The sequence below is a fragment of the Heloderma suspectum genome, chromosome 3, assembly GCF_057233095.1.
Source record: "Heloderma suspectum isolate Gila_16-S chromosome 3, 16-S_ref, whole genome shotgun sequence".
Classification (NCBI taxonomy): Eukaryota; Metazoa; Chordata; class Lepidosauria; order Squamata; family Helodermatidae; genus Heloderma; species Heloderma suspectum.
This window is the reverse complement of record NC_139460.1, coordinates 274,891,123-274,909,784: the sequence shown is the minus strand read 5'-3', so window position 1 is coordinate 274,909,784 and position 18,662 is coordinate 274,891,123. Positions and strand designations below refer to the sequence as shown.

General features: G+C 43.4%; 1 protein-coding gene across 2 annotated transcripts; it reads right to left on the bottom strand.

Annotated features, from left to right (window-relative positions):
- Positions 1 to 998: 998 nt before the first annotated feature.
- Positions 999 to 17,984, bottom strand: LOC146351311 (transcription cofactor HES-6-like). 2 transcript variants are annotated; one of them, XM_084842019.1, is made up of 4 exons: positions 17,740 to 17,984; positions 6,625 to 6,720; positions 6,421 to 6,499; positions 999 to 2,154 (listed from the first exon to the last, which is right to left on the bottom strand). In XM_084842019.1, the coding sequence occupies exons 1-4, from the start codon at positions 17,794 to 17,796 to the stop codon at positions 1,745 to 1,747; spliced, it is 642 nt and encodes a 213-aa protein (XP_084698145.1). In that variant the 5' UTR covers positions 17,797 to 17,984; the 3' UTR covers positions 999 to 1,744. The 2 variants fall into 2 exon arrangements, with proteins under 2 accessions (XP_084698145.1, XP_084698146.1); XM_084842020.1 differs by lacking the exon at positions 17,740 to 17,984 and adding an exon at positions 7,830 to 7,892 and having other exon boundaries at positions 1,005 to 2,157.
- Positions 17,985 to 18,662: the final 678 nt, after the last annotated feature.

Below are 18,662 nucleotides of genomic sequence, written 5' to 3'. Positions count from 1 at the left end.
ACTGTATGTCTGCACTGGGGCTGGAGGTAGAGCACACATACCCCACACTCCTAATAAAATGAAAATCTGTTGCAACTACTAGGGGTAACTCATCAAGAACAAAAACTTGGCTCCAAGTAAGTATTTAATCAATACATCTCTTTAAGGAATAATACTTGGGCATAAATGGACTAGATGCTGCTGCTGCTTTATGATTACACTGAAAATTCCAAAGAGCTGATCATTTTCTACCCAGTGTTTCCTTCTCCTTCATCAAGCCCTGACCAAGCCTTCACCTATGTCAGGAGTCTCCAATTTTTTTGGGTCAGTGGGCTTATTTGGAACGTTGATAGAGTGTTGTGGGTGCTCTCATAAAAAGGATGCCATGGGGCTTGCCCATTCATAAAATGGCTATCATGGTGGGCATGTCCAGTCACAAAACACTCATTTCCCAGAAGGCAAACTGGTGAGACCAAAAGAATAAGCAGAGGTGGGTTCTGAGCTCCAAAACACAAAATCACTCATTTGAACCCAAATAAAGATAGCATTGGAGGGCAGTGGTTCTGTGTGCAGCAGGCTAGCCTCCCAGTTCATTTTAAAAATGCTTAAGAAATAAAATAAAAAACAGGAGGGGCAGGGAGCCTGGCAGGTGCCAAGAGTGGTGTTCGTGAGCACACTGGTTCCCACGGGCACTACATTGGAGAGCCCATACCTATGTTCTGAGGCCCAAGATCCTACAGCAGAATAACATGCTGCAAACACTTGTTGAACTTAGGGATGTATGGAGCGTGTAAAATCCATTCCATCTGTGTTTTGTGGATTGTGAGGCGCCTTTTGTTCTGTCATCCGCCCATCAACAGAATCAGATTCTTTTTGTTTCTGAACTTGCGCAAATGCATATTTGCACAAATTTGCATATGCAAAACTGTGGAATTTCCCCCCAAATGAGCATTGTCATGCTTTAGCCTATCGAGGAAATGCACATTTTTGGCCAGGTTTTTTTTTATTTTGTGTATTTTCTATAAGGAAATTTGTGCAAAATTCAGAAAAGTTAGAAAACTGGTCCACAAGTCTGGAGAACCCCCCAACAGGGTAAAGCTGGTCTGCTGTGGAATTTGCGGGTTGAATTCATGAAAATCTGAACTCGTTTTTCCACTGCAGATTTCTCCAACAACCCTAGCTGAACTGTACCATCTCAGATTACAGTTGAGAAATAGCATGTTTGAACGCCCCCTCCTCAATATTAAATAAACAACAACAAAAATCCTGCCTACAGAAAACTAGCATGCTAGGGACAACATTAATTTTTCATTCAGTTACACTGGTGTGATGGAGATGAACTTTTCCCACTGCCCTTAATTCTTGATGGAGTTGGGGGGGTAGATGATGTGTAAGGTGGAGCTGAGAAAAGTAGCTGCATTAACCCAGAACAAATGCAAGCATCTCACTGTTGTCTCTATTTTTACTAATCAGTTGTTAATTCTTTTAATAACACGTGAAAAAGGAACATTATATAAGTCACGTACACTAAAGAGAGCCCAAGAGAAGATATTATAAAATAATTTAGACGCATTAAATAAATACAATATAATAGCAGCCTTCTACAATGCAGGCTACATAGAGGTTTACTTCGGCCTGAAGTACCCTGGTCTTTAGTACACCTACAGGAGCGGGCTTGCTCCAAAAAGTGTTTTAAAGAGACATATCTATAAGATACATATAAAAGAGGGTCTAAGATTAGAAATAAGGTTTTTCCAAGACATTTTTACCATGGTCTCCACATGTCTAATGACCCCATGCTAACACCACTATGTGCAAAATGGGGTTGCAGGATCTGATTGGGAGGCAACAACTCGTGCTGACTACAACGTGAGGGCAGTTGTGGCTGAAATGACTTTTTCAATCCCTGTTTGTCCTCAGTGGGGTAGAACTGATCCTGAGGTTGGCTGGACCCTGTTGTATTCCTCTTGCCACTCTCAGGGGTGGTCGAACTCAAGTCTGCCTTGTGGGTTTCCTCCCTAGACCTGGGCAAGGATTTCAGAAGGTGCTTCAGTAACCGTGCTCCTACAGTCTTGTCCATCCATTCACAGGTGAGGAGGAGGTTGTGGACTTCATGCATGCACTGAATATATCCAGTGCTGTATCTCTGCTGAGCTTCCAGGCCCATTTTAGAATCTGCTTTATAAAAACGGAAGATGTTTCCAGTCACTAAATGCACATAATCAAGATTCTTTCATTTATAAATATATCAGCATGCACATAATGGGGAAAACACCCAGAAATAACCCCCAAATCCAGATATTTTATTGGGCTGACCCTTTCCCATAATAGTGGGCATTATTCTTAAGTTATTCATGTGACCTTAGGTTCCGATTTTAGATTATGTATAGGCCTATAATAGTGATGGTGGTTGTTAGGTGGATTCGCAATCCAGGATGGGATGGGGTAGGGATTAGAGTGTACTTGTTCAGCGGAGCATTAAAAGTGGTTTCAAATGTCTTATACAGCCCTGGCAGAACTAAGGCAGAATAGGGCTTTGAGTTGGTAATACAAGGACAGTTGTTAGTGTGGCTGTCAGAGTGTTGGCCCAGGACACACACTTTCAAATCCCTGCTCAACCATGGGTTCAATCAATGGCCTTGGACATATCTTTGGCCCCTCTCATGTACAGATGCAGTGCATGGGAGTAATTTCTCCAAGACTCAGTTCCACATGGCTGTATGCTGAGTGTCACTGATGCAAACAGGTAGGTAGAACTGATAATGTGGGTCTTTCCCTTGTAATCAACACCCTTTCTCCTGATTGGTTGTTACCAGTGTGGTGGGAAAAACCTGTATACTCAGCCCTGCCAACCTGGTTGCATCATTTATATGGGGCCCACATTGTTCCACCAGGAAATGGCTCCTGCATCACTATAGCTACATGTGGAAGGTGGCCTTTGTCCTGCATCCTTGTTTCCTCTTCTATGGGTAATAGGTGTAGCACAAAAGTTGCACTAAAGAAGATATAGCTATGAGAAGATGGTGAGCAAACAGCTGTGCACCAAAATAGAGTCTTGTATAATGCAAATTCACCTCTCTTCGCATAACACACATTCTCTTGTCCTTGCCAGCAGGCTATCCCAATAATCTGTTTTGGTATAGTGCTTTAGTACACTGTTTGCAAGCATGTTTTATGTGCTCAGCTCATCAATATCTGCCTTTGGTCAACAGGAATTACACATTTTAATGCAGTGCTTTGTAATTCATTTATTTATAGGTTTCTTATAATGAACCTTTTTCAGACAATTCTGAAAGTCTATATCCTCCTTGCTTACAGTGATATATAATGGGTTGCATCCAATGTATCCAAAGTTAGTCCTACTTAAGAGTAGACCCACTAAAATGTTAGTCCTAATCAAATGAGACCCACTGAAATGAATAGGAGTTAAGTTAAACCAACACTGGATATAACCCAATGTTGTTAAACAGTTGTCATCCATGCTACCAATTTAGGGTGCAATCTTATGCATGTTTCGAGAGAAAAAAGTCCTACAACTCACAGCATTCCCCTTGGCTGATTCGGGAATGCTGGGAATTGTAGGACGTTTTTTGTTTCGACATACATAGGACTTAGTGAACCTTTAATAACATAACCTATTGCATTTGACTTTGGGGCAATATCCATTTAGCCATCACTAAGCCATTTTACTTTTTTTCAAGATTAGGTAGTTTAAAATTTGAACAAAATACTACCAGAAGCAGTTTAAACTTACAGTGATTGCCTCATTTTTTAGCTGCCCATGGCAGCTATGTACAAGCAGCTGCTATGACCCTGACACTCTACTGAATTATTTTGGCACAGAGATTATCTACAATCCTTTGCACTTATATCAGCACAAGTATCTCGGAATTTTCTATAAGGGCTGTTTGCAGGGCTGAGCCATAGACAGCTGTCAAGTGGGAGCCGGGGGTCGGAACTGGGAAAGGCTCAGACATAGTTCCAACCTGAACAGGAAGCCTTTATAGCCCTTGCTGTTGAGGAGGACTCAATTGTTGTTGTGGACAGAACCACCTCAGTATCTGTCAAGCCTCTACTGACTAGGGCATGTTATCGGACTTCAACTCCCATCAGCACAAGCTGGCATAGCCAAAAGTGGGGATCATGGGAGTTGTAGTCCAACATCTGGAAGCCCACGCATTCCCTATCACTCCAGCCCATAGCCTTGCAAACTCAAGCTGTATACAAGCCTGTTCCTAGCTGTTCCCAGTTCTAGCCCTGGCAGCTCCTGGCACTGTTTGTTTTGAGAAACTTAAACTTTAAAAATCAAAATATGACTGCAGCTATATTGAGTGTTTAAAGACAACAATGCAGTCAATGGCTGGGTTCACACAATACAATAACCCACAGTCAAGGTTGAGTATGGGTTGTTGTTGAACCGTGGGTTGTTGTGTTGTCTGAACCCATCTGTGCTAAGAAGCCATGGTTTGTTAACCACGAACAACTATGAAGAGAACCCATGCTGGGTTGTGAACTGTGAGTTTTTCATGGTTAACAAACCATGGTTTGTTAGCATGGCTGGGTTCAGACACACAATAACTCACAGTTCAACAACAACCCATGGTTCAATGACACCCCACACTCAACCCATACTCAAGCTTGAGTGTGCATTATCATGTTGTGTGAACTCAGCCAATATTTTATCAGAGTAACCAATAGTAAAACTTCCATAGATGAAAGGTGGTCTGCATCTCTCAAATTTTAAGCATCAACATCATGTACCAAAACAGGCACACACAGTCAGCAGCTGCCCTCTCTCTCAGCTTGGCAATTGTACACTGTTAGAAATGGGATAGTGAGAAGGAAATAACTTTGTTAAAGCACACATGTTCTTTCATGGGCTTATTCCAACTCTTGTCATGAACCTTTACAGCGTGGACATGTGTAGATATGTGAGATACTGGCACAAGATGCCACCATAGGCGTATGGGAACTGCAGAAATGAAGTGCGTATTTGAGGCACATCTCCCCCCTCAAAACTGCCATATGGATTCATCCATAGAGCTTATCCAGAGATTCAGGGAATGTGTGCCACAAATGCTGGAGAAACTCCTGCCTGAAACCCGGGAGAGCCACTGCCAGTCAGTGTCAATAATAGTGGGCTAGATGAACCAAGGGTCTGACTCAGCATAAGGCAGCTTCCGATGTTCCTGTGTTCCATCCTAAGTTTCTGCTCAAAGATTATAGCACAGAATCAACCCACATGTATTGGATGCCTGGATGTTTTAACGTTTATTTTTAAGAACATAGAAAGAACCATGCTGAAACAGATCAAAGGCCTTCTAGTACAACCTTCTGTTCACATAGTGGTCAATCAGATGCTTACCGGAAACCCACAAGCAGGACATGAGTGCAATAGCACCCTCCCGCTCGTGTTTGCCAACAACTGGTATACACAGGCATACTGTCTCTGATACTGGAGGTAATATATAGTCCTCATGACTAGTACCCATTGATAGCCTTATCCTAATCTTAAAATTAGGCTAGGAGTATGCACCAAGGGTAATACAGTGTGTGATTTTGTTGTTGTTCAGTCGTTCAGTCGTGTCCGACCATTCGTGACCCCATGGACCATAGCACGCCAGGCCTTCCTGTCCTGCGCTCTCTCCCGGAGCGTGCTCAAGTCCATATTCATTGCATCCGTGATGCTATCTAGCCATCTCATCCTCTGCTGTCCCCTTCGCCTTTTGCCTTCAGTCTTTCCCAGTATTCTTGCCAAGAAAACCCCATGGAACGTATCACAGTGTGTGATTGCTCAGCCTCTAAAGCATTTTTTTAACTCCAAACTAAAAATAGTCACAATATAGTGTGGACATGGTACGGACCTGTTTCACTTCTCCTTTTTCACGTCACAAGCAATATACAATAAAGGTGACTGATACACAACCACATTTCATGAGGAAATTGAAATGTTACTTTTTTCAGTACAAAATATTGTGGTATGAATGCTTAGAAAATGTGATATTGCTACAAAGTCAAAGACGTTGAGTGGTGTATGGACAGCCTTCAAGAAATGCACTAACTGCTGATTGTCTCTTACAGTGCAATCAAATACATGTCTACTCAGAGGTAAGCCCCATTGGGTTCAATAGGACTAATTACGAGGTAAATGTGTTTAAGATTGCAGCCTTGGTATCTTCTATTTAGTGTGGAATCCTATAGTCCCTGTTTAAACTTTTCTGTATCGTAGTTTTATTCTATAAAATGTAGAGAATTTACAACTTTATCTGTTAACATCAAGCTGGATGTACAACAAATTCTCTTTATTTTTTAATTTTTGCTTTGAGTGTCTTTCCCATCTCATTGGGCAGTACCAGAATTACAGAGGTTAGAACAAACATTTAATACACAAAGAAAGGGTTAGCTGCATAAACCATGTAGGTACAAAAATCCCATACTCACCCATATTTTTGCTGTTTTGGATATTCTGGAGATGCTTCACTGTCATTTCAAGGATATCTGCTTTTTCAAGTTTAGATTGCTATTTAAAAATGAAACAGCAAAGTGGGTTTGTGACAAGGAATCAGATTGTAAGTTGCTGAAAAACAAAACAAATGGGGAGAGAGAAAGTAGAGGTATGTTAAAAAAAAAAAAAACTATCCTTACATCAAGCTGAAAGACCCCAACAACAGTCTCCTTGAGCTGGTCCAAGCAATTGTTAATCCTCTCTCTTCGTTTCCTCTCAATCAAAGGTTTTCTTAACTGAAATGATTAATGGGAAAATGTTAGATTATTCCACATGGAGGTTTCAGTCATGTTGCTGGTCAATTCAAATGTCAGGCTTTATTGGAAATTATATAGGATTCAGTTATTAAACGTAGATCCCTTTTCCATCTGGCAGCAAATAATTCATGGGCACTATGTGGCAAGATACTGCAATCTTATCCTCTGTGACCAGTATTTAAACTCTGCAGTTGTAAAATGCACTCTGTGATGAACAACCATATACCTGATATTCATCCAGATCAATTTTTTTTTTAATAAATCCAGACAAGCAAAACTGATAGCACAGTCCTATACATGTTTACTAAAAGTAAGTCCTACTCTGTTCAATGACACTTAGTCCCAGGTAAGTGTGCATAGGATTACAGTGTTCATATTCTCTAACGACCCAATTACCAAGGGAAAAACAGCAACCTGTGAGTTCAGTTCTGTCCAGAGTGTGAGTTCTGTATGCATTTGCAAAACCCTCACAACAGTTTTCATGTGATGTGTTTCCCCATTATCTTATATAGTCTTGGGTCCAGTGTTTATTAATAAGTTTGCATTCCTCAGGCCATCCACTCATTTAGACAACCAAAGAGACTACTTGCAGCTGCATTTTTGTAATGATTGATGGCAGGCGGATCATAATAATGGCAGGTGGATCATTAAACCAGCCAGTGTCACCAGGCTTTTCATTGCTACAATAATATACACTTAATTTGAAGTACAAATGATCTACTGGCTTTTTGCTGTAAAGATAGCCTACTTTATGTAGTCATATTTTTCTAGTGGGCTACACACAACTGTATGGAATGGAAATGAGCACACATTACATTTTGTACCTTGGTTTCTGTATCAAACTGCTACATGTAGTTCTAAGTAGATGTCAGCTCACCACTACACAGCATCTACAGGGAGCCACTTGAGACATAAGTGATGATCTTTCAGGGGGTCACTCTTAATGAAGCATAGTAACAGATACCAACCACCTGGATGTAAAAGCCACAAACACATCATGTGTGCTTAAAACCTTCTGTCTATACATATATACCTAGCAGCAACTGTTTAGAATGTATATACTGAGCCATTGATAAAATGCAACCTACCTTCCTTTCCTCTTTGGTGTTGGAAAGTTTCTGCACGCTGCTGGCCAGGGTTGTGGCAGTCATTGTAATCCACCTTGCCCACCCTAAGGCTTAGCTTAGGGGAGGAAAAGGGAAAAAGCCCTTTGGCAGCTGGCTGCTCCCCTTGCCTTCTGGGGCTTTCTCTTACATGAGTGCTGTGCTCCGCTTGCATTTATACCCTGGTATTAGCATGTGAATGAGGCCATTGCTTGGCTGGCCCTCTTTTCCCACAGGAGGGGTTTAGACCAGAGGCTTGTGACTATCAATCAAAGCTGACAGGTCACTACTTTTCAATGGCCAGATCACACACACACATACACAGAGAGCTCCCAAAGAGCGACAGATGTACAGCCTCTGCAAAGCTTTGCCTGGCAGAAATCTTTTGTTCAGGAAGAGACAAAAAAACCAGAGAGCTCTCCATGGAGGTTGCATGGCTCCCTACTCAACTGGCACTGATTCCCGGGGCGGGGGGTGGGGGGACGACGACAATAGCCTGAAACCAGTTGAGATATACACCTGGGCTATTTGGGTTAGTGGCTGTGCTATCTTTGTACAGATCCCACTTTTCATCTGGGAAACTTACATTTCTCACTCTTCATCCTCCTGTCAAAAGAAACTCTGCATTAAGAAGTATAATAGGTCCAACCTAATGCTTGTCTTCTAAATAGGAACTCTGGGCTGCAGTCATTGATGAGCTGCAATACATATCTTGGCTTCAATGCAATAGCTGGTAGACATTAAGCCAGCTTCATGTATTATCAGCATGAAGGGATTTCCATGAGTACAAGGAGCCATGGGGCTAGAACAGTACCCAATGTTGTGTTTTGCCAGCACCACCCCCAACATCCATTTATTGACTGTGGATGTCCGCTTAGGCAAATGTACATGTGTGGGCTTCCCCTATGCAGATGTTAACGCTCAACATGTGGACATCAGAAGCAAGGCTGTTGACGCTGCATGATCTCAGGGATGCAGTCAGCAGCATGGTCCCTTTCTACTCAAGAAGACCTCTTCATGTGATTAATATGTGAAGGTGGTTTTCAAGTCCAGGAAAGCACAGAATATGATCCACCAAGATGTGTAATCATTGTTTTCCATAGTGTTGTTATATATAACATAGTTTTCTTTGACTCACTCTGTGTGTGTGTGTGCACACACACACACACACACATCATGGTGTTCATCCATCTCTGGGCAGGTGCACTGGTTTAATTTTATCTGTACCTTCTATATAGTTATTGCTTACCTCTGCTTACCTACTGCTTGGCATAACTGTATGCAAACCTTTGAGTTTGTATTAATAATAAGGTTGCCATATTGCCCAGTTGGTTGAGTAATACTTGGATTCTAGCCATTCTGTTAGCTGGCCCAGATGCCCAGCTTTATTTTTTATAAAAAGTAATTAGCCCTTGAAGAACCAGAGATGCAAAGCAAAATGTACGAGACTGTATTGCCCAATCATTTTATGAGAAACAAGACTGCACCCTCCTTTCAGTGTTTTTAGTCAGTGACCTGGTTTACACAATCAAAATACGCCACTGTGGCTTAGTTAAATCGTGGTGTGTGCCGGGCATGGGCTGGGCACGATTTCCATAATCACTGCCCAGGCGCAGCTCATCCTGTCATACAAACCCAGGAAACATGGCTTGTTGCCTTCCACATATGGCAATTTATTCTGATCATGCGAACCAGCTCAATGAAGAAAGTCACAGGTATGATTGACAATTAGGGGACCTTAGAGATTTAAAACATTGTAGAATTTCCAGAATTTGTAGAATTTGTAGAATTTGTGAGAGCTGGACTATAAGGAAGGCTGAGCGCCAAAGAATTGATGCTTTCGAACCGTAGTGCTGGAGAAGACTCTTACGAGTCCCCTGGACTGCACGGAGGTCAAATCAGTCCATCCTAAAGGAAATCAACCCTGAGTGCTCATTGGAAGGACAGATACTGAAGCTGAAGCTGAAATGTTTTGGCCACCTAATGCGAAGAGAAAACTCCCTGGAAAAGACCCTGATGCTGGGAAAGACTGAAGGCAAAAGGAGAAGGGGACGGCAGAGGATGAGATGGCTAGATAGCATCACCGATGCAATGAATATGAACTTGAGCACACTCCAGGAGAGAGCGCAGGACAGGAAGGCCTGGCGTGCTATGGTCCATGGGGTCACGAAGAGTCGGACATGACTGAACGACTGAACAACAACAACAGAATTTCCAGAGAGCAGCCATGTTAGTCTATTGCAGCAAAAACAGCAAAGGGTCTTATGGCACCTTAAAGACGTTCAAAATTATTCTGGCATAAGCTTTTGTGAACTACAGAGCCCACTACATCACATGGAAGAAGTGTTATACAGAGTTTCTGGTATTTATACAGTACATATGTTAGTGAGAGAAATTGTAAACTGTGAGATCAGGAGGAAATTGAATGCAGAATGCACTGACAATGACAATCACATCATTAACAGGGGCCATTCACAAAACAGTTGGTGCTGATAACAGAAACATCCTGGCACTAGGTAAGTCAATTAACACATGTAGGGTAATAAAAGTCCTTTATCCCATTTCAAGTCTTTGGAGCTAGAATGGAATCTGTTGATAAATTCTAACTCAGCAGTTTCTTGCTCTAACCTCCCTTTAAAGGAGGTTTGCCACTTTAAGCTCTAACCTCCCTTTGAAGGAGGTTTGCCACTTTAAGGTCAATAGGAGAGGTGTTCTCCCATTGGTTCTTGGATACTGCCATTTCTGATCTCAGATTTGCGGCCATATTATATATATATATATATATATATATATATATAATCTCCTGATAATGAAGGTGTCATGAATGATGCAGGTAGAGAAGAGGCTTTTGGGGACTGGAGCTGAGAAAAAGTTGTTTTAAGTCAGCCATGGAGATGTTGGCATACTGTAGGGCCATGAAAATACCCATGACAGTACCATTGATCTGAAGATATATGTTCTCAAAGCTGAAGTAATTGTGAGTAAGTACAACGTGGTGGAATTTGGTGGCTAGATATGCTCTAGTGCCATCAGTGACTATGTTCCTGATGGCATGTAGTCCACCTTTGTGGGAGATGTTGGTGTAGAGGGTCTTGACATCCATGATAAATAGAAAGGTGTTTCTTGGAAATGGTCAATGGGTTGTAGTTTCCTCAGTGGACTGACGTCAGTGGTATTCTGTATGTAACTTGGAGTACTGGTGGCACAGAGTCTGAGAATGGATTCTCTATACACATTGTCATGCTGTGTCAGGCAGACTGTGCAATGTCTCTCTGTGGGATACAGTGCAATATCTATTGCCATGTAAGACCAGAGTAACAATTTCACTTTTAACAAACAGCAGCCCAGCAATGCGTGGGAAGTGTCAGGCCTTCCTGTGTGGACGGCTCCTTTATCTCTGTTCTGAAGGCTGCCTCCCAAGAGTTCTCTGCTCCCACTCTAAGCTCTTAGCCCCCACTTTTTTTTTTACATCACCAGGCTGACAAACCAAAGGTCAGAGGCAGGGCAGAGGCCAAGAACTCTTGTATGCAATGGGTAGGGAATTCCCACAGATCCTGCAGCATTTGCTGGGCTTGAGAGGTCAGATCCATGGAATCACAAAGGATATAGCCTATCAGAGGATCCTTGCAGAAGTTTCCTCTCTGGTGAACACACTCCTTGATTTGCATACAACCTCTTTTCACTTTTGAAATCATCACAGCCTGATCTTAAACCTTTACTGTATTTTATCTTCTCAAATGTTGTCAGGCACCTTATGCACATAGACGGCAGAAACGCCTTCAGTAGAGTACACACCCCTGAGAGGGAGATGGTTCTCTAAGGGCCCAAACCAGACATTACCTTAAATATGTGTCTAGTAGCTTGTTCTTCTTTTCATTTTGACTCTAGAGTGTTGGTGTTTTGTGGCAATTACAGATGCTACTCAAAGTTCAGTTACGCACACAAAGCTGTATTAAGTAAGCTAACTACTAGATAGGTACTACAGAACAGCAGATTCAATACAACCAGTTAGTAAAAGAAGGAAATCCAAGTGCTGGGCAATCATATGCATGTCTATTCAGAAATAAATTCAATGAAATTAAATGGGTAATCTCAGGTAAGTATGCCTTGGATTCTAGCCTTACCGTGCTATCCTCTGCATATTTACTCAGATGTAGGCCCCACTGAGTTTATTTAGGGTGCAATCCTATGCATGTTTAGACAGAAAAAAGTCCTACAAGTCCTAGTATTCCCTAGCCAGCATGCTGGCTGGGGAATACTGGGACTTGTAGAACTTCTTTCTGTCTAAACGTGCATAGGATTGCACCCTTAGTATATTTTTCATCTGCCCAATTCCCTTGTTCAGTGGGGCTTACTGCCAGGTGAGTGAGCATAGAATTACAACCTTAAGTCACATTAAAATATTGCATTTTTAAAAATGTATATGAACTAACAGAAAAGTTCAGAGTACAAGTAATCTTCTTCTTGATCACTTCCCTGGGGGAATGTTGAGTCTGGGGAAATGTCTGGCTGTGACATCATTAAGCCAGTTGCTCATCAAAAATGTTTCCTTGCATATGTGGATGGCTTCTACTTCTGCCAGACCCTCTCTTACTATTTGACCCTCATTTAACTTTGCAGAATGAGACTGCAGCTGCAGATTGCCACAAACCTAGATCCCAGGCTGAACAATTAGGGGGCTTCCAGATGGAAGCCCTCTTGTGCTAACCAGTCTCTGTTTTTCGGGGGGGGGGGGGGTTGCTGCATGCCAAATTGCAATGCACCTTTTGCACCACAAAAGGCAATGTGGACCTTTGAAGACTTTTGTCTGCTTATATCCCACCCATATCACATCCACACTAGTGGACAGATCATGATGTAACCAGGTTTCCCCTTGATTGTCCATCATCTCTTTCCACCCACTGCAAAGTTATATCTTTCTGGGCATGCACAGCTGTAGGTACACCTATGTGTACTTAAGTGCACTTTTGTTGTTGTTTTTGTTCTACCAGCACAATAGTGAAATACTTAAATATTGCTCCATGACTCCCCAAATGCCATTCCTTGTGTAACATAGAGCCTTGTGCATTGTTCCTGATGCTCGAATTCTACATTGACGTATTACTTGTTGTACACCATTCAACAGCGAAACGATGTGGTGCGTATCTGCTGAATATCAGAAGGCAGCAGAGGAGGAGACTCTTGCTAGACCTGCCAATTCAGGACCACATTTTCAGGGCTAGCTGTATGATCTGTTGGGGGAGGGGACTGAGTAGCACCAGACATATGGCTCCTGCCCTCACCCTGTTGGAGAGCAGGTCGATATGATGGCACTGATGGTTCTGCCCTGGAAGTCACCATTGGTAGGGCAGTTTGTGCTTGGAATCTGGAATGATGAGCAGAGGTGCCCTGTTGAAACTGCAGAGATCCTCTGACTCCATCTCCAAAGACAGACCACCATCATGCAGGAAGCCATCTTCCTTGAGAAATGTGTGGCTTATAGCTGCATTGTGACTTTCCAATCTGGAATGCTACCACACAGTTGCTGGCAGTTTAGAGTGGGAGAAATCACCCTTGTTTTGGAGGGGTGCTTTGCCATTGAGCTCCTGCTTAACCAGTGGACAATCTACTTGAGTGACTATCAAAAGAGAAGTTTCAGATACAAATATTACTTTTGAAAAATCAAAATCTGCTGCACTTGCAGTTTCAAAATACGACTATTTGCCATGGAACTATGTTTTATAAGAGGGGGATGCGTTGGTGTTGCAATGGGCACAACTTGCCAGGTCCCCACCATTCTAGCTGAATCAAGATGACAGCTGCCATTTTACCTGTGGACACTTTGGGCTTGTTCCACCTGAATTTAAAAAAAAGATGTTGCTGCACTTGCGCTATTTAAAAAGACCACTGTTCAAGCCACAGAACTAAAAAAGCTTCCCCTTCTTGGATTCAGGATAGCAACGCTGGGTTGGCAGTCGTACTAATTCCCTTCCGTATAGGTACTCCTTGTCTATTTGTGCACATTCATTATGTTTTGCTGCTGTGAAAGATCAATAACAGTATTGGCTCTATCCCCTTACTGCACAACTGAGGGGCGGGGCGTGGGGAGGCTGACACTCTGAGGCCTGGCTCACATGTTACGACACCCCAAAGTATGGGTTGAGTATGGGTTGTTGTTGAATCAGTGATTGTCATTACATGCAAAGCCTGCACAACCCAGGAAGAGAACCTATCACTTGTTGTTGGATTGTGAATTCTGTGTTGTTCATGGTTAACGACCCATAGTTAAATCATAGTGCAAGATTCTTAACCTTTAACTATGGTATGCCATTTTCTAGATGCCCGCACCCTTTTTACGATTATAGGCCAAATAGGATGTTTGCATCTATGAAATGTGCAAGAGCTTTCACAGGTATGACCTATGTTAACCTGTGAGGTTACTCATGTAAGGGTCCATTCATTCATATAAGAGCATCAAAAATAGTATTGACTGGCTTTATCTGGAGGCCATTCCTTTTTTTCAGTTTTCATTCATAGATACTCTAAAAACTTGGATGACTGCAGAATAACTTCTCATTCAGGCTAAGTATGACATCTGTGCTAGTAACTGAATGGGAAATATGCACACAAATGCAAATGTGTCCGTGCATTATTCAAGGAAGTACTTTGTGATTTGCTTTCTTCTAGTTGTTGTTTTTACATTGCTCAATGCCAGATTTCAGTGAAAAGGTGCATTCCCTTGAAAAACAAAGCCATACTTTTCTTTCTGTGTTTTCCCAAAGCATTGGGGTCAGTCTTTATGCTTTTATTAGCCCCTCCTCTTTTTCAGTATTTGTCCACATTTCACACTGTTTAAAAAGAAAACAACTTTAAACATCTGTTCCTGTACTTTTTAAGATGGAAAGAAAGCAACTGATGGAAAAAAGGGGGGGGGGAAGTATGGCAGATGTTAGTGAATTCCCTCCAAGGCAGATGTCTCATTTGGGAATTTAAAAAAACGTTCCTTTAAGAATTCATGGCTATGGCTCCTCTCTGACTTAGGACACGCGACTGCCCAGCAAGTGAAGGGACGTGGGAAAACTCTATTACACAAAGAGCTTATTCAAACAAACCTAATAGCTGTGAAGAATCTAATAACCAGCAGGAAAATGGACAGCAAGCCCACAAGTGAGGCAGGGGGAGAAAATTAACCCTTTCTGCATTTCCTGTACAGAGTAAGGATATGAGATTGAGAGAGAGAGAGAGAGAGAGAGAGAGTTTCCACATAAAGAAACAGTAACAATCTCAGATATGCAGATGATACCACTTTGATGGCTGAAAGTGAGGAGGAGCTGAGGAACCTTATGACAAAGGTGGTGAAAGAAGAAAGTGCAAAAGCTGGGTTGCAGTTAACCCTCAAAAAAACCAAGATTATGGCAACCAGCTTGATTGATAACTGGCAAATAGAGGGAGAAAACGTGGAGGCAGTGACAGACTTTGTATTTCTAGGTGCAAAGATTACTGCAGATGCTGACTGCAGCCAGGAAATCAGAAGACTTTACTTCTTGGGAGGACAGCAATGACAAATCTTGATAAAATAGTGAAGAGCAGAGACATCACACTCACAACAAAGGTCCGCATAGTTAAAGCAATGGTGTTCTCTAGGGGTGGACGAAAGTCACTTACCTGTCGTTGAAGCTTGTTCGCGGTGGGGGGGAGGCGCTTCGCTGCTCCCCCTGCGAAGTTCAGGCCGGGGGGGGGAGGCTTCCCGCCTCGCCCCGGCCGAAATTCAGGCTGGGGAGGAGGCTTCCCGCCTCGCCCGGCCGTGAACTCCAAAGTTTTTTTTTTTAAACGCCCCTGTGATAGGCTACGTGACAATTAACGTAGCCTATCACGGCTAGATTTGCAAAGTCAGCCGTGATAGGCTACGTAAATCGTCATGTAGCCTATCACGGGTGACTTAAAAAAAAAAAGCGTGTACGCTAATGGCAGCCCCCATAGGGAGCCGCCATTCGCGTTCCTTATTTGGTCGCTGTAGTCTACGTAAAGATTTACGTAGACTACAGCGACCAAATAAGGAACGGGAATGGCGGCTCCCTATGGGGGCCGCCATTATCCGTACGCACTTTTTTTTTTTTTTTAAGTCACCCGTGATAGGCTACGTGACGATTTACGTAGCCTATCACGGCTGACTTTGCAAATCTAGCCGTGATAGGCTACGTTAATCGTCACGTAGCCTATCACGGGGGCGGTTTTTTTTTTTCTTTTATTGGAATGGCGGCGGCAGCAGCCAGTCGAAAGACCGGCTGCCGCTCCCACCCCGCACGAACACCCGCCGAACCGCCGGCCGGACCCGCCGCCGGGAGGGACATTCGGCAAAGGTAAGTCCCGTCCCGGGGGGGTGTGCGGGGGGGGCGGAGGATTTCTCCCCGAAACTTGTTCGGGGGGCCGAACACGTTGGCGCTCGGCCCTCCGAAGTTTCGGGGAGAAATTCTCCGCCATCCCAAGTGTTCTCTGTAGTAACCTATGGCTGCGAGAGCTGGACCATAAGGAAGGCTGAGTGAAGGAAGATAGATGCTTTTGAACTGTGGTGTTGGAGGAAAATTCTGAGAGTGGCTTGGACTGCAAGAAGATCAAACCAGTCCATACTTCGGGAGATAAAGCCAGACTGCTCACTTGAGGGAATGATATTAAAGGCAAAACTGAAGTACTTTGGCCACATCATGAGAAGACAGGATACCCTGGAGAAGATGCTGATGCTAGGGAAAGTGGAAGGCAAAAGGAAGAGGGGCCGACCAAGGGCAAGAAGGATGGATGATATTCTGGAGGTGACAGACTCGACTCTGGGGGAGCTAGGGGTGGCGATGGCCGACAGGAAGCTCTGGCATGGGCTGGTCCGTGAAGTCATGAAGAGTTGGAAGCGACTGAGTGAATAAACAACAACATGTAGTACTAAGTAAATATGTAGTAGCAGCAGCAGCAGTTACAGTATACACATACATTTGCAGATTGGCCCCTGGGCCCACATGAGCATTGTGTCCAGTAACAATGCCAGAAAAAAGCCATCTCTATGCGATAAACAGTAGGAAATCTATGCTAAAAGAAAAAGCAAGTTGTCTCCAGTATTTATATATTTAGTTGGGTAGCACTGACTCCTGTTGATAATATCAATATATTGATGGCAAAGTCAAAAGGGTAGGCAACCTGGTGCCTTTCAGATGTTTTGGATTACAATGCCTATCAGCCCCAGCCAGCATGGCTAATGGGCAGGGTTTATGGGAGTTGTTGTCCAAAACATCTGGAGGGCATCACGTTGCCTACCCCTGGTCTAAACCAAAAAATCCAGTCACTTTTGAGAGCAACAACAGATAGAGATAGGTTATTGCTAAGGTCTTGATATTCTTTGAGTTGTTTAAGATGAAACTGCTAATGGAGAATTGCCATTTTTGTGACTGCATTCTAGATACCTCTAACAGAGGCATAGTAATAAATTTTGAAGTGCACACACTCATCATGACAGTCCCCATAGCGCTCCCCCCCTCCCGAGAGTCCAAAATTGTAGGCAGCTGTGTCGATCCATATCAACAAACCAGTTCTAGGAGTTTTCATCTCCACCAGGAGCTAAAGGGTCATAATATTTCATTCAAGACCAAGCCACCCCAAAATACTTTGCATTACAACAGGGAACAATACATTGCTGCTGGGAAAATCCCCCCCCCCCAACTACTGTGAGGATTGCAGCTAAGCTCAGAGGGAACAGGGAATTCTGAAGGGGGTGGCAGGTGGCAGCAGTGTCCCTGGTAATAAAAAAAGTACTGATGTTTCATCCCTGGGAGTTCTATCTCCACTACACCATTGACTTCTGGATTAGCATATCTTCCTCTACCCAAACTAAGAGAAACGTATGTAGCAATTTGGGCATTCCATACTTACTTACTTTCTGTCTCTGAGATCCACGTAATCCACTAGGAAGTGAAGCCCAAACGGTAAACATTCCTGGTCATGGGATATGTGTGGTCTCATGCCAATACCAGCTACAGATCACATGAGAAACCGCTCCACCCATTCTGTGGGAGAGGAGAGGGCACACAGGGTGAGAAAGGTTGTGGGAAATTGATGGTGCCTGATGCAGCTCCGACTACAATCATGAACCGCCATCACCACCACCCTCAATTGTGTAACAACAAGCAAAAAGAATCGGAAGACCGAGGGCTAGAAGAGATCCTGATTGTCACTGCAGGGTGGAATAACTAAATTCACCCTCTGGGAGGCACAAAAGTACATGTTGTGCCCTGGGAACTGGCTGCCTGATCCTTTGAGCTACAGAGCCAGTACAACAGCAGCTTATAAGATCAGGTTTTCTTAAGTGTTTTCTCTTATTGCCAGATAGGAAATGTGAATGCAAACAGGTATTTTAATGTTATGCTACATTTCCAGAATAGACTTTTGATCCAATGTGCCCAATTGTCACGGCTCATGGATTAAACATTAAACAAATGTTCCATTTAGCCTAGACTTGTTTGAAAAGAAGTAATAGTTATATAAAATACTTGATTGTGGATGAGGGAGCTAACCTGGTATGCATTACTGAGATGTGGCTGGGCGAATTGGGAGGACTGGATCTGACTCAGCTTGGCCTGCCTGGGTACTCAGTGCAGCACCAACACAGGCTGGCGGGATGGGGGGCGGGCAGGGGGGCCGTGGTCCGTGGCTGCCAGGAGACCCCTCTGTGCTGGGACCCCTCTTGGTGTGCCTGCATCTGGTGTTGGGCCACAGAGACAAATTGTGGGTGCGGCTGGTGTACTGTACACCCTGTTGTCCATCAGCCTCCCTGTCTGAGCTGCTGAGGTGGTCTCAAGT